The following is a 19407-nucleotide window of genomic DNA, read 5'->3' as shown; positions in this document are numbered from 1 at the left end:
GTACCTTTGTATGACACCTTGGGTGCTGAAGCTTGTACACACATTATCAACCAAGGTAAAAGGCATTATGAATGTAGATGAAGGTTATCTGAGTCCATTGATAATTGAGAGAAAAATAGAGATGAAGCTGAGGAAAACAAATATTACCCTCATGATTGCATTTGTCGCAGCTGAAAAAATAATTATGTAAATTTAATGGGATTAAAATTGTTTGCTTATAGATGATGTGCTGTATAATAATTTGATGCTTGTTAGAATATTTTAGAACAAAAAAATCAATTTTGTTATAAATAAATTAGAGGGAATTCATTGGCACAGTGAAGGATATAGCTAAGCCACATCCCCATCATAATTAAATCGTAGACAAAGCATTAAGTCTTGTCATTAAATATCTTTATCTAAGTCTTGAATTCTTTTGAAAATATTTATTACATGTATAAAACTGTTGTTTTCCCAGCTGAGATAAGTTTGGTGATCTGTGATAAGATCGTGAAGGTGAAGGCCTTGCTGGACAGGATCAAGGAGACACCCAATCTGAGGAAGGTGGTGCTGGTGGAGGAACCGTCTGCGGAAATCAGAGAGAGCGCCGCCAGTCACAAGATAGACCTCATCTCCTTCTCTGAGCTAGAGGTGGGCACTTGTACCGTTACCCAGTATACTGTAAACCAACTATTATTTGCGTCATCTTTTATTCGCGATTCGTTAGTGCAAAATCAATCCGCAATGATTAATTTTCACAACTGAGGAAATATTCTCTACAAATGCTTTATAGCAAAATCAGTGGTTCATGGCGATTGATATTCTCGAGTTAAAGTAAATCGAGGAACTTACTGATACATGTATTTCTCGCACGCGAATAAAAGTTGGTTTACAGTGTAAATCTGAGTCTTCTATATTAGGGCTTACTTACCTGAGTTAATTTTTCATGTGTCACAATTTTTTTCCTCTCTTTAAATTTTTTTTTTCTTTTTGAGATTTTTTAACTTATTATCTTTGAATTGATGAGGCATAAGTTTTTAAATCCTTGTAAATTTTTTATTGGCAAAGTCAAAGTTGCAGCTATTAATTAAAAGTGATATTTAAAAAAAGATGGTTTTATGATATTTTGAAAGGAGAATTATTTCATAGTTATTGAATTGAAGTGGTTAATAATTGAGCATAAACTTATTATTTGGTTATTTAAAATTCTTATATGATTATGTAATTTTCAGGCTCTAGGTGAACAGAAACCCCAGGAGCCAAAGGTAAGTTTAATTTAAAGAAAAAGTCAGCAATATTTAGATCTAGTAGACTGTAATTATTTGAAAGTCAGATGTTTGCAATCATGATTTATACTACCGGTAAATCCAAACAAAGACTGATTTCTGTGAAAGTGAAAAAAAGAATGTGTATCTTGAATGTCATATATTTTCAGCCATAACTGGTTTACGTAAATGTGGAGTTATTATGTGAATTCTTGAAGGAAAGAAGAAAAAATTTTCCTGTTGCTTGATACATGACTGTGTATTGTATGTGGTAAAACTGAATTTTTGATTTATTTTTCAGCCATGTAAGCCTGATGATTTGTGTGTTTTATGCTACACCAGTGGTACAACAGGTAATCCTCTTTTTATTATATGCTACAGTAAGCAGGAAATAAATCTACATGGGGACACATGACAGAACCCATTATACTCATTTTATTGCAGTAAATATTTGTTCAGGGTTGTTCTTTCTATAGTTGTTGAATAGTGAATTGTAAATAAACTTGGAGTGAAGGATTATAGAAGTACATAATGTAAATTTATTTAATTTTTGTTTATACACAACTGTCTTTGTTATGTACTGTGTGAACAGAGCTGTACCTATTTACGTAATCTGTTAGCATGTGCTTGAGCTGTTTATAAACTAAACCACGTGATCGTCTTAACCAATCAAAATCCTAGAAAGGGACGCTAACTTAGTCAATGTTTTGTAATTGAAGTAGCCAGAATCTGTATCTTGATCGTTTTGTTATTACTTGAACTTTAACCTATTATTTACTTGTACTTTCGTTTTCAAAGTTTGACATGTGACTTTTATATGTCGCTGGATTATACTTTTGGACATTTTGTGATCTGTTTTGTGATTTAGACTGTGATAAATTTGTGAAATGCCTCCGATCAGAAATCGCAATCGGCCTAATCGGCAGGATTATGATGAATCCTTACCAGAGAATTGGACGGTAAATAAACTTCGGCAGGAATTGAACTTGAAAGGTATAACACCGCCACAAAATACCAGGCGCAGTGTTTTAGTGTCCCTATACAAACAAGCGACAAATGAAGAATCGGGACATTTGACAGACTCGATAAGAAGTCACGTGACACCTTCACCTAGCGGACCCTCACATAATGGACCCTCACCAAGCCAAGACGTGAGAACTGAACTATTGGGCGTGGTAAGAGATTTAACAACAACAGTCCAGAGTCTCCAGAGCAGCATGATTTCTCTAACAGAAAGGGTTAATAACATGTCGAGACCACAACCAACGATACCCGCTGCCGCTGGAAGCGCTGAACAATTACGCCAGACCGGGGTTCAAAACACTATGGCACGAGTTGACGTGGTAAGCGGAACTCCTCGGGAGCCTACAGAGACGGAAAACTACACTCTGTCAACAGCGTGGGCCGACCAAAATTCTACCAAAACAGTGGGAGTCAAGACTACATACGGATATTCTGCGGAATCGTTACCCTATGTAGAAACAATTTCACCAAATCTAAGGAAACAAATTGTTGAAGGTAAGGATGTCAACCTTGCTACCATTCTGATTCCCTACTATACCGGGCCAGAAATTGACAAAGACAAATCTGACAAGGATAAGAAAGACCCCAGGTTGAATAAGACCTTAACTATCACTGAATTCATTCAGGCTTTTGGCATTTATAAAAGCACTATGTGTGAGGCTTTCCCGAGACGGAGAAAAGAATTAGATTTATACGAGCGGGATATAATTGACATGGCCACACGGTATGGTGGTACAGCATTTTATGAGTACCACAGACAGTTCAGCGCTAGGGCGGCGGCTTACCTTAAATACCAAAACATCCCTATTGACTGGTCGGTACGAAACAATACATTATTCTGTAATATATTTGCAAATGAAAAGCCTGTCACTTGCACACTTTGCAACAGTGTTAGTCACACTGCTCCTTTCTGCCACAAAAACGTCGAGACGGGGGTCAAGCCTTACCACCTCTCACAGCCTTACCGTCCATATTCTAACACGAACGTTAATGATAGCTATGGAAGAACTAGGCATTACAAAGATGGTTTAGAAATTTGTAATAATTACAATGACATGGGGTGCAATCGCAAAAGATGCAACAACTTGCATGCGTGTAAAACTTGCAAACAAACTGGGCATCCACAATCTATGTGCAGTTCAAAAAACGATGTAACCCCCGGGGGAAAGGGTCACCGAATCGGGGGAACCAGTGATTAGTACAACAGTTTCAACGCCAGTTAACATAGAACTTTTAGAGAAACTCCTTCTTAACCATCCAGATAAACATACTGTGGAATATTTAGTGAATGGCTTGAAATATGGGTTTGACACAGGATTTAAATCATTACCCACAGAAACCTATGAATGTAAAAATTTGTTATCTTCAAGAAAACAACCTGACATTACTTCCCAACTAATCCAAACAGAGCTAGACAAGGGTTTTATTTCGGGTCCATACTTGTCTATGCCTTTTGACTTATATAGAGTGAACCCGATAGGAGTTGCTGAAGGGAAATATTCGAAAAAGAAAAGACTTATCGTTGATTTATCGGCTCCACATAATGAAAATCAACATGCTAGTCTTAACTCTCTAATTGACAAAACAGAATTTTCCTTGTCATATGTGACTATTGATAACGCCATAGACTTAATTAAAAAACTCGGAAAAAACAGTTGGATGTGTAAAGTAGACATTTCAGATGCATTTAAACTTATACCAATACACCCTACCCTTTGGCCATTTCATGGGATAAAATGGGATAATCAATATTACTACTTTACAAGACTGGTGTTTGGTTCAAGAAGTAGTCCAAAGATTTTTGACACACTTTCTACAACTCTGTGTTGGATTGCACAAAATAACTATGGCATTACCAATATCTTACATCTCCTTGATGACTTCCTGACAGTAGACCCCCCAGACTTTCCAGCAGACATTACCATGGAAACGTTAACAACCATGTTTCAAAAGTTGGGCATACCTCTAGCTGTTCACAAAAGTGTGGGCCCTTCACAGTGCTTAGAATATTTAGGTATAGTGCTGGACAGTAGTAAGATGGAAGCAAGACTTCCACCTGACAAACTACAGAGAATACTTGAGACGTTAGATTCATTTTTGGACAAGAAGACTTGCACTAAACGACAACTACTCAGTCTATTGGGTCACCTAAATTTTGCGTGTCGTGTTGTACGTCCAGGCCGTTCATTTGTGTCATATTTAATATCATTGTCCACAACAGTTTCAGAACTTCATCATCATGTGACGATTACTTCTGAGTGTAGATTAGACATTAGAATGTGGTACAAATTTTTATCTTCATGGAATGGTGTAGCTTTCTTCCTTGAAGACAATATTACTATAGCAGCAGATATGCACTTGTATACAGATGCGACCGATACTGCATTTGGGGGTTATTACTTAGGGAAATGGTTCCAGGATATCTTCCCAACAGACATGTTTAGCAATGGAGAAAAACCCTCTATGGCCTATTATGAACTCTATCCCATTGTAATGGCATGTGTCTTATGGGGTCAGCAATGGTCAAGGAAAAGAATTCTTTTCCACTGCGATAATTTAGCTACAGTTGAAATTATAAACAAAGGACGTTCAAAAATAAAGTCAATCATGAGATTAATGAGAAAACTAACTTTCACTGCAGCAAATTACAATTTCACTGTACATGCTAGGCATATTCCAGGGAAACTTAATACTGTAGCCGATGCCATTTCTCGTTTCCAGATGGACAAATTTCGGAAGCTAGCACCAGAAGCAGACAAACAAGCTACAGCCTGTCTTCCTTACCAGGAGATCACAATGTAAAAGATATAGAGACTCTATGGAATGCAGCTATTAGTCCACAGACTGCGAGAGCATATTCAACTGGTATTCAACACCTTTTAACCTTTGTGACCTTGTGTGGAATAGCAGTACCATTAGGTACTTTACCAGAGATCAATGAAGATGTTCTTATTGAATTTGTTTCTTATTGTCATTACTCATTAAAGTTAACATTTTCTACCATTAAGCTGTATTTGGCTGGCATAAGATTTCATTTTCTTAAAGCTGGACACTTTAATCCTTTTAAAGAGCATGACAGATTAGATTGTATTTTACGAGGTATTAAAAAAATCCAATCAAACGTTTCAAAACCTAAAAGATTTCCTGTTACTTATCAAATATTATGTCAAATGGTTAATAGATTGAATGGATCAATTTTTTCACCATTCATTGATCTTATGTTATCTTGTTGTTCTCTGATGGCATTTTTTGCATTTCTTCGTTGTGGAGAATTTACCATTAAGAATAGAAATGAAGAGCATGATTTCCTTAGTTTTAAAGATGTCACAGTACAGAAAGATAAATTATCTTATTCTTTGTGTTTAAGATGTTCGAAAACTGACCCTTTTCGTCAAGGTGTTTCAATACATGTATTTAACAATGTACATACTAAACCAGTAGATGTTATGCATGAGTACCGCCAATTACGAATCTCTCAAGGTGCTAAACCAGATTCACCTTTGTTTATAGATAATGATGGTTCACCTTTGTCAAGAAATCAATTTATATCTTATATAAGACATGTAATGGCAGTTTTAGGTTATGATGACAAGAAATATTGTGGTCATTCCTTTCGAATAGGTGCGGCCACTTCTGCTGCTGAAGCTGGTATTCAGGACCATCTCATACAGACTCTAGGGCGTTGGTCTTCAAATTGTTATGTTCGATACATAAGAACTGATGAAAAAGTGCTTAAAGAAGCACAGGAAAAAATGTGTAATGGTAAATAATGTTAGTGTGTACAATGTTTTTACCAGTTCATTTGTGTTCTTATACCTATGTCATTGTATCACTTAGTTATAGTTTTTATCTGTTTAAAATTGGCATTTATTCTCTTTGGGGGCTCTCACTCATTAACCAAGGTTAAATCGTTCAATTTGGACATTAAAATTCCCATATTTGGAATTTTTTCATCCCCCAATTTCAAATAACGCTACTTAATTATCGACTCGTAATTAGTAAGAAATTTAAATTTGTGTATTCAACACTCCTAAGGCCTGCTGTGCTCTTACCAGGCTGTATACATCAAATGAAACTTACATAACTTACCTGCCGGGCTCCCCCCAGGTACTTTATACATTAAATCATTATCAACCTGCTGGGCTCCCCCCAGGTTTTTAATGGAGTACTAAATGAAACTTACATAACGTAACCTGCTGGGCTCTCCCCAGGTACTATATACTTGAAATTATCATCAACCTGCTGGGCTCCCCCCAGGTTGAATAGAGTATACCCATTATTTTATTGAGTATCTATGATTGCCTGCTGGGCTCCCCCCAGGTATCAAGCCCGGAACCTGCTGGGCTCCCCCCAGGTTCTGGGGTAACAATCAATAACCTGCTGGGCTCCCCCCAGGTTATTTAATATGCTGTTAAGATTAAGAGAGAGCAGCCCCCAAGATGCCAAAAAAAAAAAATTTGTACATTTTTGTATATTTTTTAATTTGTTATTTTGCTGTTTTGTAATGTAAATATGCTGTGTATGTAGTGTTAAAATGTATATATTTATTGGTTCAACTTAATAAATCTGAACCTTATCAGGGTGTCATGTTGTGTATAAAATGTAAATTTATTTAATTTTTGTTTATACACAACTGTCTTTGTTATGTACTGTGTGAACAGAGCTGTACCTATTTACGTAATCTGTTAGCATGTGCTTGAGCTGTTTATAAACTAAACCACGTGATCGTCTTAACCAATCAAAATCCTAGAAAGGGACGCTAACTTAGTCAATGTTTTGTAATTGAAGTAGCCAGAATCTGTATCTTGATCGTTTTGTTATCCCACCCACCACCCCTTCATCTCCTATTGTTTATGTGCCAAGTTAATATCTTCATGATGATGATACAGTATGTTCATATATATTTACATGCCTAATGTTTACCAGTCATTAACTGTAATCTTATATGTATTGCCAACTTATTTTAAAGGGGCTGCTCCTTTATTTTGACATTAAAATTCCCATATTTGGAATTTTTTCATCCCCCAATTTCAAATAACGCTACTTAATTATCGACTCGTAATTAGTAAGAAATTTAAATTTGTGTATTCAACACTCCTAAGGCCTGCTGTGCTCTTACCAGGCTGTATACATCAAATGAAACTTACATAACTTACCTGCCGGGCTCCCCCCAGGTACTTTATACATTAAATCATTATCAACCTGCTGGGCTCCCCCCAGGTTTTTAATGGAGTACTAAATGAAACTTACATAACGTAACCTGCTGGGCTCTCCCCAGGTACTATATACTTGAAATTATCATCAACCTGCTGGGCTCCCCCCAGGTTGAATAGAGTATACCCATTATTTTATTGAGTATCTATGATTGCCTGCTGGGCTCCCCCCAGGTATCAAGCCCGGAACCTGCTGGGCTCCCCCCAGGTTCTGGGGTAACAATCAATAACCTGCTGGGCTCCCCCCAGGTTATTTAATATGCTGTTAAGATTAAGAGAGAGCAGCCCCCAAGATGCCAAAAAAAAAAAAAAAATTTGTACATTTTTGTATATTTTTTAATTTGTTATTTTGCTGTTTTGTAATGTAAATATGCTGTGTATGTAGTGTTAAAATGTATATATTTATTGGTTCAACTTAATAAATCTGAACCTTATCAGGGTGTCATGTTGTGTATAAAATATATTTTAATCGCTGGCATATGGTTATATATTTGGTAAAGTGCTTTCCCTATTTTTGACATTTTATTATGTCGTACCCTGTCTCTTGTGTGACAATAAGTAATACTGTAGGGTGAAGGATTTATTTCCTGAAAAGTGAAATTAAAAATTATAGGATTGATTTACTGGAATTAAATTATCCTAGTAAACATTGATACATAACTTATATAAGTATTTCAAATTTAATGATTTTTAGCCCCTTGCTTCCTTGAATGACATAATGTGATAGTAAATATAAAATAGCCAATCTTCAAATAACATAATGATGTAACAAATACTGTACATGTACATATATTGGTGTATTCAACATTTAGCGCAATTAGTGGGTAGTCAGTGGTTAGTGCAATCATAAATTAGCGCTACACATGTCTGCGCTTTATATTGTATGTATAAATGATTTTTTAATGGTATTCATGAATTATAGCATTGCTGTCCATGCCAAAGCCGCTAAAATATGAAGCCTGCTTTTAAGTACACATACAGTAACATGGTATATTTAGGGAAAAGGGGGGAGGGGAATTTTTTCACTTAATGTATGTTTATTTTGTACATTAGTTTAAACAGATACACTTAATTAGAGGTCCCCCCTCCCTAATTTTAAATTCTTGATTTGGATAGTTTATGCCATGATAATATTACTGTTATATGCATATGGGGCTGTTTTGCCTAAGTCTATTGAGTGAATTATTATTAGTTTAATCATTGATATAAATCTCAATTTGCTTCACAGACAAGCATTTCTATATTTCATGAACAAATATAAAAATATCTGAGCGGTAAAAATAAAATTAATGTAATAACTCTTATAATGATTTTAAACAAATTATATTTGTAGGTTTACCTAAAGGTGCCATGCTTACACACAAAGGAACTATGGCAACAGTGGTGGCTGCAGCAGCAATATTGGTGAGTTTTGTCATACTTTAGATCCATGTTTCATTGTATTTTTAGATCTTCCTTTTCCATAATGTTAAATTCATTCTCATCTGAGATGAATTCTGCATTTCTTCACGATTGAAAGGGTATATATCTAAATATGACTTAAATATTCAGTGTTTGTAAATTAAATTTATACATCCATGATTGTACCCTTTCATTTTCTTGGCAGAAACCTGGTGGAATAGACATTTCTCCTGAAGATACTCTCATCTCTTATCTCCCCTTAGCTCATTCATATGAAAGGTTATTAGAGGTATGGATACATACATATAGTTTCTCAAAATACTAAATATAAATAATTATTGAAAATTATTTATATGCATACAAAGTTACGGAAAATTAATTACTTCATACACAAATATTAATTGAATGGAAGTGTTTTGACATCAAACATACAAGTATTTTTTTCTTTCTTTGTGATTTGAAATAAATTATTGTTATTTTCCCCTCTTTTAGTGTTACTGTGTATTAAATGGAGCCAGGATAGGGTTCTTCCAAGGTGATGTCAAGCTATTGATGGATGACATTAAAGAGCTACAGCCCACGCTATTCCCATCTGTACCAAGGCTACTCAATAGAGTCTATGACAAAGTAAGGCCATTAGCACACCTACATGGATGTTGTACACGTTTTCAATATGATACATGGATATACAGTTGAATTTCAGTATCTTGAACACCTATAATTTAATTAACTTAGATATGACAAAGTGATTTTGTCCCATTGTGTTCAAGTACAATGTAATGAGGTTTGACTGTATATTCTGATGATTTTTTTTAACGTTTAAATCAGTTGATTTATTTCTGAAAATGTTATGTAAAAGGAAATGAGCTATTGTTTTTAACAATGAGGACATACAATTAGGAGTGTATTGTTGACATTTATTTCAATTTTTCATTTTTTGTAGGTCATGACCCAGTTAAATGAGGGCTCGTCTATAAAAAGAAAGTTGTTTAACATGGCCATTGCCAGCAAGGAAAATGAACTCAAAAAGTAAGAATAAATTTGTGGAATTTGAAACGAAATCGTTCAGCTGTCATTGTCTTGTAATTTATGAATACTCCACATTGAAGTCAAGTAGCATTAATTGTAAAATGGTTATTTCAGTGGTATTTCATTCAAAGGAATTTAATCAGTTGCTATTGTTTGACTAGCATGTAATCTTGCTTATACATTTTCAGTAACTTTTAAAACAAGTATATACCGGTATATATATAAAAAAATTGATTTGATACACATTTTACAGTAAAACATGGTTATAGAAAACATGCTTATAATGAATTGACATTTAATACTTAGTGATTTTCATTCCCCTTGACTTTATTATATATAGTTGACTAGACGGATGGGCTTAGAACGAAGCAAAATCACCTGTCCATGGCAGATTGTTTGAAGCATTTTTTACATGTTATTTAACATTTCTCCACAGGAGTATAATTAGGAATGATAGTTTATGGGACAAAGTGGTATTTAAGAAGATTCAGGCAGGTTTGGGAGGAAAGGTTAAGCTGATAACAACAGGATCTGCCCCCCTGTCCCCCAAAGTCCTTCACTTCTTGAGATGTGTCGTGGGATGTCCTGTAAGTAAACCAAATAAATCAATGGCTTGTAAACATATACACGTTCATGTGAAGTGTGGCATATTCATATTTTTCAAATACTATTGATAATGTTTTTATCATAAGAAAAAGAATATATAGAATCATTTTCATCATTAGATTTGAAAGCACTTGTTACTGTAAAATCACCCATTTTTACGAGGCCTAATTTTCATGTACATGGATGAGGGAAAAAATATTGGTTTGGGGGGATTTGATTTTATGGTTGACGATCTATAGAGTTGCTTTATATTGAAATTTTAACATATTGTGGTGGACGTGGATTCATGGGTTCTCTTCATACCATGAAAATGATAGATATTGGACCCCTATGAAGATTTAGTGATGTTGCTTTTTTTGACAGGTTGTGGAGGGATATGGCCAGACAGAATCCCATGCTATCTGTTCAGTAACACTGGTTGGAGATCCCGACACAGGTATAGTCAAATGACAACACAGATAGGAAGAAAAAGAGAATAATGGTCAGAATTTTATGTGACAAAAATGACAGAATAAGCCCCGTTCATGCATCTGCGTGACTCTAGGATGACGTGTAGAAAAAAAATATGACAGATGATTTTTTTATGTGACAAAAGAAGTACTCTGACAGAATAAGCCCCATTCTGTTGCTGCAGACTGCAGTACCTGCATGACTATACTATGACTAAGTTCTGTAACAGTCCCAGCTCCACCAACAGGCATCACAGCTATTTGAGGGACATTAGTTCAGAATACAAGAGGTCACCTCTGGGTACTCTCTACCCTTGGTCTGGGGACTTTCCCAGAAGCCTGATGGAAACACAAGGTTTCTGTATGTAGCTCCTAAGGCAGGTCTGGACAGAGTACAGTGTATAGGTATATGAAGATGGCTTTTATACCTTCGTTTTATACATTTAGCAAAAAATTAGTTTTTAACATCTTGAAGGGTTTTCAAAAATAAGTTTGAAGCTTCATGTCCTTAAGATGACTGTATTTAAACTTTCAATGTAAGTATCTTCATTGTTGTAAAAAGAATTTATCATTTTGCTCATATTTTATCTCAAACTTGACTTGGTGAATGTTTAGAAAATGTAAAGAAAAGGGAAATAACTTGTATGACTGAAAGCACTTTAAATAAATCTTAGCTTAGAATTTATACATATAATAAGAGCCATTCAAATTTCCACATTTATTGAACACAAATCAAACATAAAGAAAAAACAAAACAACTCTATCATACATTTCATTTACACAATAAATTTTGGCCTTCTCGGGGGCTACTCACGTATAGAAAAATTTAAAAAGAACTTCCTGGGTTGACACCGTCAGGAATTTATAACTAAAACTGTAACCATAGAAACCTGGGTTGACACCATCAGGTTGTGTATGAGGGTACCCAGGTTGACACCATCGGGTTCTAATGAATGGAACCTGGGTTGACACCGTCAGGTTAAATTTTGAGATACTTGGGATAATTTCGAGATACCTGGGTTGACACCATCAGGTTTACATGAAAGGACCCGGGTTGACACCATCGGGTAGCTATAATTAATTATATAATGCAGAAAAAATTTATCTGAAATGGGGGAAAACAGGCCAAACAGGCAGTTGACCATGAATACATAAAAATTTGTGAGAGCCCCAATGATGGTATATACATGTACAATTAAATATTTTAAAACATTTTTGAAACATAATATTACAAAAGGTGCAGTCTGGGGAAGGTGGGTGGGATAACAAAAAACACAGAGCATGTACATCCAGCTGAAGTTAGAACAAAGGAATGATGATGTTACATGAAATTTGATGCGGATTAGTTTGGGGGTCACGTGGCTACGGACCCCCCGGGATCTTCCTGTCCCTCGCACTATGCATTACCTAATATGGACATGAAATTCTGGCTCCTAAGACAGATAATCTCTCTAAAAATAGCTTCTTTGTCTAAGTGTCAAACAATGATTGTTTTTACAAATTCGATTAGATTTACAACACTTTAACCAAAATTACACTGCAATTCTTACTACATGAATTCACCCAATGAATGTTAAATTAGTAGTTCAATAACTAACAAAATGTATAGGGGAGAAAATTTTAGGTACACATGAAAAACTTGAAGGTTATGTATAAACAAAATTTTTTTCTTACATAAAAAATATCATTTTATACATATAATAAGAGCCATTCAAATTTCCACATTTATTGAACACAAATCAAACATAAAGAAAAAACAAAACAACTCTATCATACATTTCATTTACACAATAAATTTTGGCCTTCTCGGGGGCTACTCACATATAGAAAAATTTAAAAAGAACTTCCTGGGTTGACACCGTCAGGAATTTATAACTAAAACTGTAACCATAGAAACCTGGGTTGACACCATCAGGTTGTGTATGAGGGTACCCGGGTTGACACCATCGGGTTCTAATGAATGGAACCTGGGTTGACACCGTCAGGTTAAATTTTGAGATACTTGAGATAATTTCGAGATACCTGGGTTGACACCATCAGGTTTACATGAAAGGACCCGGGTTGACACCATCGGGTAGCTATAATTAATTATATAATGCAGAAAAAATTTATCTGAAATGGGGGAAAACAGGCCAAAATGAATGAACATCAAGCAGTAGTGGGTACTAAGTATACAGTGTATTGTGTAAATCACAAAAGTTCTTGAATGCCATTACTTTCAAAACAAATTACAAAAAAATTGCTGTATATTAATCAAATTTAGTAAAAATGAAAAGTGAACAAACAACATGAAGTGTGCATTACAGTTTAACAGTATAGAATATTTAGTATAACAAAATGCTAGCAATCATTGGAATTATTTGTTTCCTTTTTTGTTTTGTCTGCAGGAAATGTAGGTCCACCTCTTCCTTGCTGTCAGATCAAGCTGGCTGATGTTGAAGAAATGAATTATTATGCAAAAGATGACAAAGGGGAGGTAAGTCCAAGAATCGATGTCATCTGAAATTCATGCTTAGAGAAATGTTAACTCACAATTTTATTCAAATTAAATAAAATTCATAAGCTATCAGGATCACCTTTAATTATTAAACTAAGATGATTTTAAGCAATTTTAGATACATGTAATATAAAAGTTGTGTGGTATTGACATAACATTCATTTCATATCTCTGTCCTATAGGTCTGCATAAAAGGACCCAATGTGTTCCTTGGTTACTACAGGGACCAAGCCAAAACTGACGAGGCTCTAGATAAAGATGGCTGGCTTCACACAGGGGATATTGGACAGTGGCTAGAAGTAAGACCCTTCTGAGTAGATTAAAAAGATGATCCGTAAAATACATTACAAGAAATTAAACATTACATGTAACTTGATCCGAGTGTCGGACAGTTGATCTCATTTCTTTTTTTTCTTTTGCAGAATGGAACCTTGAAAATTATTGATAGGAAGAAGAACATTTTCAAATTAGCACAGGTATATATTGGAGAACAAAATACAAAATAGTTTTTTTTTAGCAAATAGACACTAAATAGTTATATCTATTTTCTTAATGCATTGTTCTTTGGTGTTTAAATTCAATTATTAATTTGTGTCACTTACTATACATAGTTAATAGTTCTAGTATAAGAATTTTTTTTTTGAATTTTTTAGGGTGAATACATTGCCCCAGAAAAGATAGAAAATGTCTATGTAAGAAGCCAGCTGGTGGCTCAAGTCTTTGTTCACGGAGAGAGTTTAAAGGTAAGATTTGACCACTTTATTGATATCTTTCTTGAACAGACATAAATAAAATACTGATTAAGTTTCTTCTCTATAGTGATTCATTTTTTGTTCAAAATAAAATAAATTTAAGTTTGTTCTTTTCAGTATTATATTTCTTGTTCAGACATAGATAAGATTTTCGTTAAAAAAAAAAAAAATAATAATAAATAAAAAATGAAAAAGAAAATTGATTATCACATTCTTCACTCTCAACCTGTTCTGCTTTTAGTCGAGTTTAGTTGGTGTAGTTGTACCAGATCCAGACGTGTTACCAAACTGGGCCAAAACCAAACTAAATCTGACTCAGTCCATGGAGGAGTTATGTTCTAATGCTGTGAGTAAAATCTTAAGAAAGAAGTGACATAATTACTTTCAGTTTTATAGAGTTCTATGAAACCAATCAAAGTGTAAAAAGACCAACATACTGTATAATTTCCCTTTAAAATTTCTGAATGTATATATTTTCCATCTTTATAGGATGTGAAGAAGGAGATTTTGGCCGACATGACCAAATATGGAAAAGCAGGAGGACTCCATTCATTTGAACAAGTGAGTGTATCAAGCTTAAACAATTAGCTGCATGGTTGAAACAGTTATATAGTAATTGATCTTATGCATAACTTCAGAAAAGTGAATGCTTCTTTTTAAGTCATTTATTGTAGCAGAGAAAAATTAACAAATATGGCTGATCTACACTTGTACTGAACTGAAGAATGACATCATTTCTCTTTATTGTCTTTCATTTGTCGTATCCTATATTGAGATTTTTCCAGATTTTACCCCAACACATCCTTTTCATACATATACTTTAATAATTTGCAAGCAATAATTTTATTCATTTACTTTTTTATGATTCAAAGTATGTAGTATTTCAACAGCATATCAGCAGCTTAAAGCATTAAATTTTATATTTTCAGGTCAAGGATATCTTCCTCTATCCAGAATTGTTTTCTGTGGAAAATGGACTTCTGACACCAACATTTAAGGCAAAAAGACATGAACTGAAAGTTATGTTTAAGCCACAAATTGATGAAATGTACAAAAATCTAGCGTAAAATATGTGTATTTAGAAACTAGTTATAAATTCTAAAAAATGAAGATTTTGCTTTGAATTATGCATATTATTTTTTGATTGCAAAGCACCAGAAGCAAATAGTATAGGGTCAGAATCTCTTAAATTAAGCTAGTAATATTGATTTTCTGTGAAATAAATGCATGCATTGTACCTAATTCTGGTAAGAAAAAATATGAAACTTTTTTTCTTGAACAGAAATTTGTTTTTTGGAAGGTATTTTTTTCCTCCTGGATGTATATTCTGAAATAAAGAGGTAAACAATGTAGTAACATGCAGATAATGAGTTGAAATATTTTTTTTTTTTAAGTACATGTATGTGATAAAGGTTGTGTAGATTTCTGCTTTTATCATTTACAACTTACTGCTTTAAGAGAATCTTGTATCATAAGATATACTAGTCTAGAAATGAGATTTTTGAAGAACTTGAACAGTTGAAATGCTTTGGATTCAAGTTTTAAATAATCAAGCATGTAAGTGCTAAAAATGAAATTGCAAAACTCTCCACTTGTTTTTTTCTCAGATTTATATTTGATGCTATTTTTTTTCTTTGTTAAAGTTTAAGAAGCTAGTCAAAAGTTTTACTGAGGTTAAGGGTGGGAAAGACATGAAATATTGCCTGCGGATGTTCTATTATTATGCAGGCATTTTGAATAGAAATTCATTGTCGTTAATTGTACTTCCATTATAGTTTACATTAGGGGGACATTTTTTTTTTACTAGGACCAAATTATTCATTGACACTTTGGAGATTTCTTGTTATTGAAAACACACTCTCACCCGAAAGTAGTGCCATGCTTTGTCAGTGATATTAAAGTGTATAATCTGGAATTATCATTTTTTTGAGGGACCAATGTTCGTTTTTTTCTCTTGAGACGGCCTTTATATCCATACCAACTCTGTCAAAATATCAATTTATTGAATATTTATGCATAATATACAAGTTACCCATAAAAAAAAAAGCAATTACTGATGAGCTATGAAAATTTTAGTTCACGAACATTGACCTCAAATTTAAATGATTTTACAGAATGTGATATATTACTGTACATAAATTTATATTCAGCATACATATCAGTGTAATAAATTGTTAGCTCATTAGGCGACCATAATTTGATTTTTAGTTTTACGGATTTTTTTTCAAGAAAGGTCAAGTCGGAGGACGAAAAAAAAAAAAAAAAAGACAAAAATCATTCTAGCAACGACCTTTTCCAAATATCACACATTTCACTGTTGTATAAAACAAAATAAAAAACAACTTACAAGATATGTTTTTTTTTTAATATTAATACACATTACATGTATAAATTTTGTTTTTTTATAAAAATTACCACTTTTAATTCAAACATTGTTTAATATGAATACCATGTAATATTTGAAATTATAAAAATTTAATTTTGTTCTTCACTGTATAGTTTGCACATTCATTTGAGTGTCCTTTGAATAATATTCAGGGTAAATATCGAAGTTTAACTTGGCAATTAAACGAATTAATAATATTCTGCAGACGGTCTGAGTTTCCAGCTTTTAACTGATGAATGAATGGATTCATACATGCCAACTTTCCCGATTTAGGCGGGATCCTCCCGATTTTACCCTTTCATCCCGCTTTCCCGATCGTGAGAGAAAAATTGCCCCAATTTCCCGATTTGAAAAAAAAATCACCAAAATTTCCGATTTTAAAAGTTTCCCTACCGCTGAATTTTGACAATCGGGATAACAATGTCAGACTTGTTTATTCAATGCACACAGACAAGTTTCATTGTTTATTTAACCAGGTGTTAAATCACAGGAAATCACTTCACGCATGAACGCACGCAGTTGTCCAGGTACAAGTAGCTTATAGCTTGGGGCAATTAGGGATTATCTTGTCAGTTTTAAGGGGTATGCAAGGTGAAACACATAGATTAACATGATAACTGTTAGTTCTTTTATTAAAAACATAAATTAAAGACAATAAAACACTAGTCAACCCATAAAATCAGAATCCAAAGAGATCGTTTTTTTTTTTAAAACGAAAGTAGAAAACTACAAAGCATAGCTGCTGATTTTATCTACCTATAATGAAAAATATTGTAAAGTTTGGCAGTTAAAATATTATGAAAAAATTAAGATGAAACAATCAAGTGTATGTCAATTAGAATTTCTTTTCCCTCCCTTCTCCCAATAGTAATACTGTATGTTAGGTATGTGCATGACTTAAGGAAATACCCACATGGCACCATCAAACCTGACAAATTTCATGACTGTAAAAAAAAAAATTCTCTTTTGGATAGGTGGTATAAATTTCTGTAAATTTAGTATCTTATTAGAATTTCTAATTAATTGAAATATAAATAAAATGTCTCAAAAATGTTTCCAGAAACAGGATCCTTTACAGTATCAAAACCTCATATATTTTTTAGCCTTTGAAAAAAAAAGATTTAAAAGTTGTACAATTTTCAATTTTTCACTAAATAAAATATGTGTCCTGGTAGAGAAATTATGTTGTTTACATATGTAACTAAATACCCCTTCTTTAGTGAGAGAGGCACCTATTTTAGAAAAAATATTTCAATTTTGGAACATCATTTTTTGTGTTAAATTAATCCTTAAGTGTATTGATAAGTGATATCAATATCATAAATAAAAAAAAAAAATCATTTCATAATCATTTAATTTCACTACAAAATGTCGCGAATTTAAAGCTTTGAAAATTGTCGTCACGCGCTAAATCCCCCATGGGAATTTTCAAAAGTTGGCATGTATGTGGATTTTTCTCATTATAAGGAGCAATCTTGAGAACTGTTTCCTGGATTTAATAAAGATCTGAAATTGAAGGAATTAGAAGTACCTGTTAGCCAAACTTAAAACTTTAAACATTTTTAAAAATTACATGCGAAATCTATTGAGAATGAATTAGATGGATTCTTAGATCCTGCATTCTTTTTTTTTTTAATCTTAGTACATATGATATCAAAGCATTATTGTAGTCCTGTTCCAATCTGCTAATATTATATTTTGAAATTCAGAAACTTTATTACCCTGTTTAGCTACATAAATTCAAAGAAGTCTTCTAGAGGTACTGTCAAGTTGCTCTGCAGTTTCAAGGGCTTTCATATACTGGTGTTGATGTAGGATTTGCTAAGTCACTGAATCTCATAATCCGCGGTGTTCCCTCTGCAGACTCTTTATTAGTTACCATGTACTTGCTTTCATTTCCTCTTTAAATTAATAATAAAGTACTAAAGTTTATGTCTTTCCTGATCACAGTATTATTTATGGAGGAATTATTTGTTTTAGGCGCATATAAACTTGTTTGCAGCAAAGTATCAAGTAAATTCATAACGTTATTTACCGTCCTTTTTTGCAAAATTTCCACATCTGGTATCTCTGTCTTTGATAAAATACACTTTTTATGAGGATAATGAGCAATAAGAACTGCAATTACATCTGGTAGCATTGTTGACACCTTGATTATTACCTGTTATCAGTGGCAATAAGCAGATTAGCTACCGGTAAAGTTCCGTAAACACTGCATGACAGCCATCTTTGTTTTGACTTGTCGGTATTTTACAAATCGAAGAAGGTAAAAAATCCGGATTTTTTCAAAATCGGTAGAAACAGCAATTAAAAAAATAGAGAAAGACGTGCAATGGGGAGGGTTCAGAATTGGTAGACTCTCGATAAATTCAAAGTTGACAGCTCACCCTCTTCTACCATTCTGCACGTGTTTTTTTTTTACGTTTCTGACTGATTTGTTTTTATAAAACACAGGTTTAACACGAGCGGATTGAAAAATTCCGATTTTATTTTTTTTTTGAAATGCAAATTTTTAGAGTCGGCGGATCCGTAAAACTAAAAATCAAATTATGGTCGCCTTATCATCTAGCTACAATGTTGAATTTGTACAAAGTTCATGTAATTCTTTGAACAACTGGATGAAGTTCAATTGTAAGATATGTCATTCCCTTGCCTGTATAATTTGGTCATTACATTTTCAATATGGCAAGGATTTTTACTGTACATGTATAGACATGTATATGTATAGAACTTCATGATACATGCACTTTTTTCCCAGTATAGCAAATAATTTTTGAATGACTGTTGTAGAAGAATATACTTTTTCA

General features: G+C 33.6%; 2 protein-coding genes across 3 annotated transcripts; both read left to right on the top strand.

Moving 5' to 3' along the window:
- Positions 1 to 6: 6 nt before the first annotated feature.
- LOC134264069 (long-chain-fatty-acid--CoA ligase 1-like) lies at positions 7 to 16009 on the top strand (the record flags this gene model as incomplete). The annotated part of the gene is made up of 17 exons (XM_062746373.1): positions 7 to 55; positions 458 to 630; positions 1212 to 1244; positions 1546 to 1597; positions 8814 to 8884; positions 9087 to 9170; positions 9374 to 9508; positions 9825 to 9910; positions 10347 to 10497; positions 10880 to 10952; positions 13353 to 13441; positions 13645 to 13761; positions 13885 to 13938; positions 14116 to 14205; positions 14456 to 14560; positions 14704 to 14775; positions 15144 to 16009. Coding segments are annotated over 17 exons (1572 nt in total), but the record flags the coding sequence as incomplete, so codon positions are not given.
- LOC134264068 (uncharacterized) lies at positions 1783 to 6709 on the top strand. Of its 2 annotated transcripts, XM_062746372.1 has the most exons (3): positions 1783 to 2762; positions 4989 to 5132; positions 5889 to 6709. In XM_062746372.1, the coding sequence occupies exons 1-3, from the start codon at positions 2132 to 2134 to the stop codon at positions 6035 to 6037; spliced, it is 924 nt and encodes a 307-aa protein (XP_062602356.1). In that variant the 5' UTR covers positions 1783 to 2131; the 3' UTR covers positions 6038 to 6709. The 2 variants fall into 2 exon arrangements, with proteins under 2 accessions (XP_062602356.1, XP_062602355.1); XM_062746371.1 differs by having other exon boundaries at positions 4989 to 6709.
- Positions 16010 to 19407: the final 3398 nt, after the last annotated feature.

Source organism: Saccostrea cucullata, unplaced genomic scaffold, assembly GCF_032062105.1.
Source record: "Saccostrea cucullata isolate Sc308-1 unplaced genomic scaffold, CSIRO_AGI_Scuc_v1 ctg11368, whole genome shotgun sequence".
Lineage (NCBI taxonomy): Eukaryota > Metazoa > Mollusca > Bivalvia > Ostreida > Ostreidae > Saccostrea > Saccostrea cuccullata.
This window is presented reverse-complemented; position numbering and strand designations above follow the sequence as displayed.

What these genes read in the sequence shown, in the direction of transcription:
- LOC134264068 (XM_062746371.1), top strand. Translation starts at nt 2,132, where the DNA reads ATGCCTCCGATCAGAAATCGCAATCGGCCTAATCGGCAGGATTATGAT. An exon ending in AAGGAAACAAATTGTTGAAG is followed by an intron (nt 2,763 to 4,988) that starts GTAAGGATGTCA and finishes TCTCGTTTCCAG; the next exon opens with ATGGACAAATTTCGGAAGCT.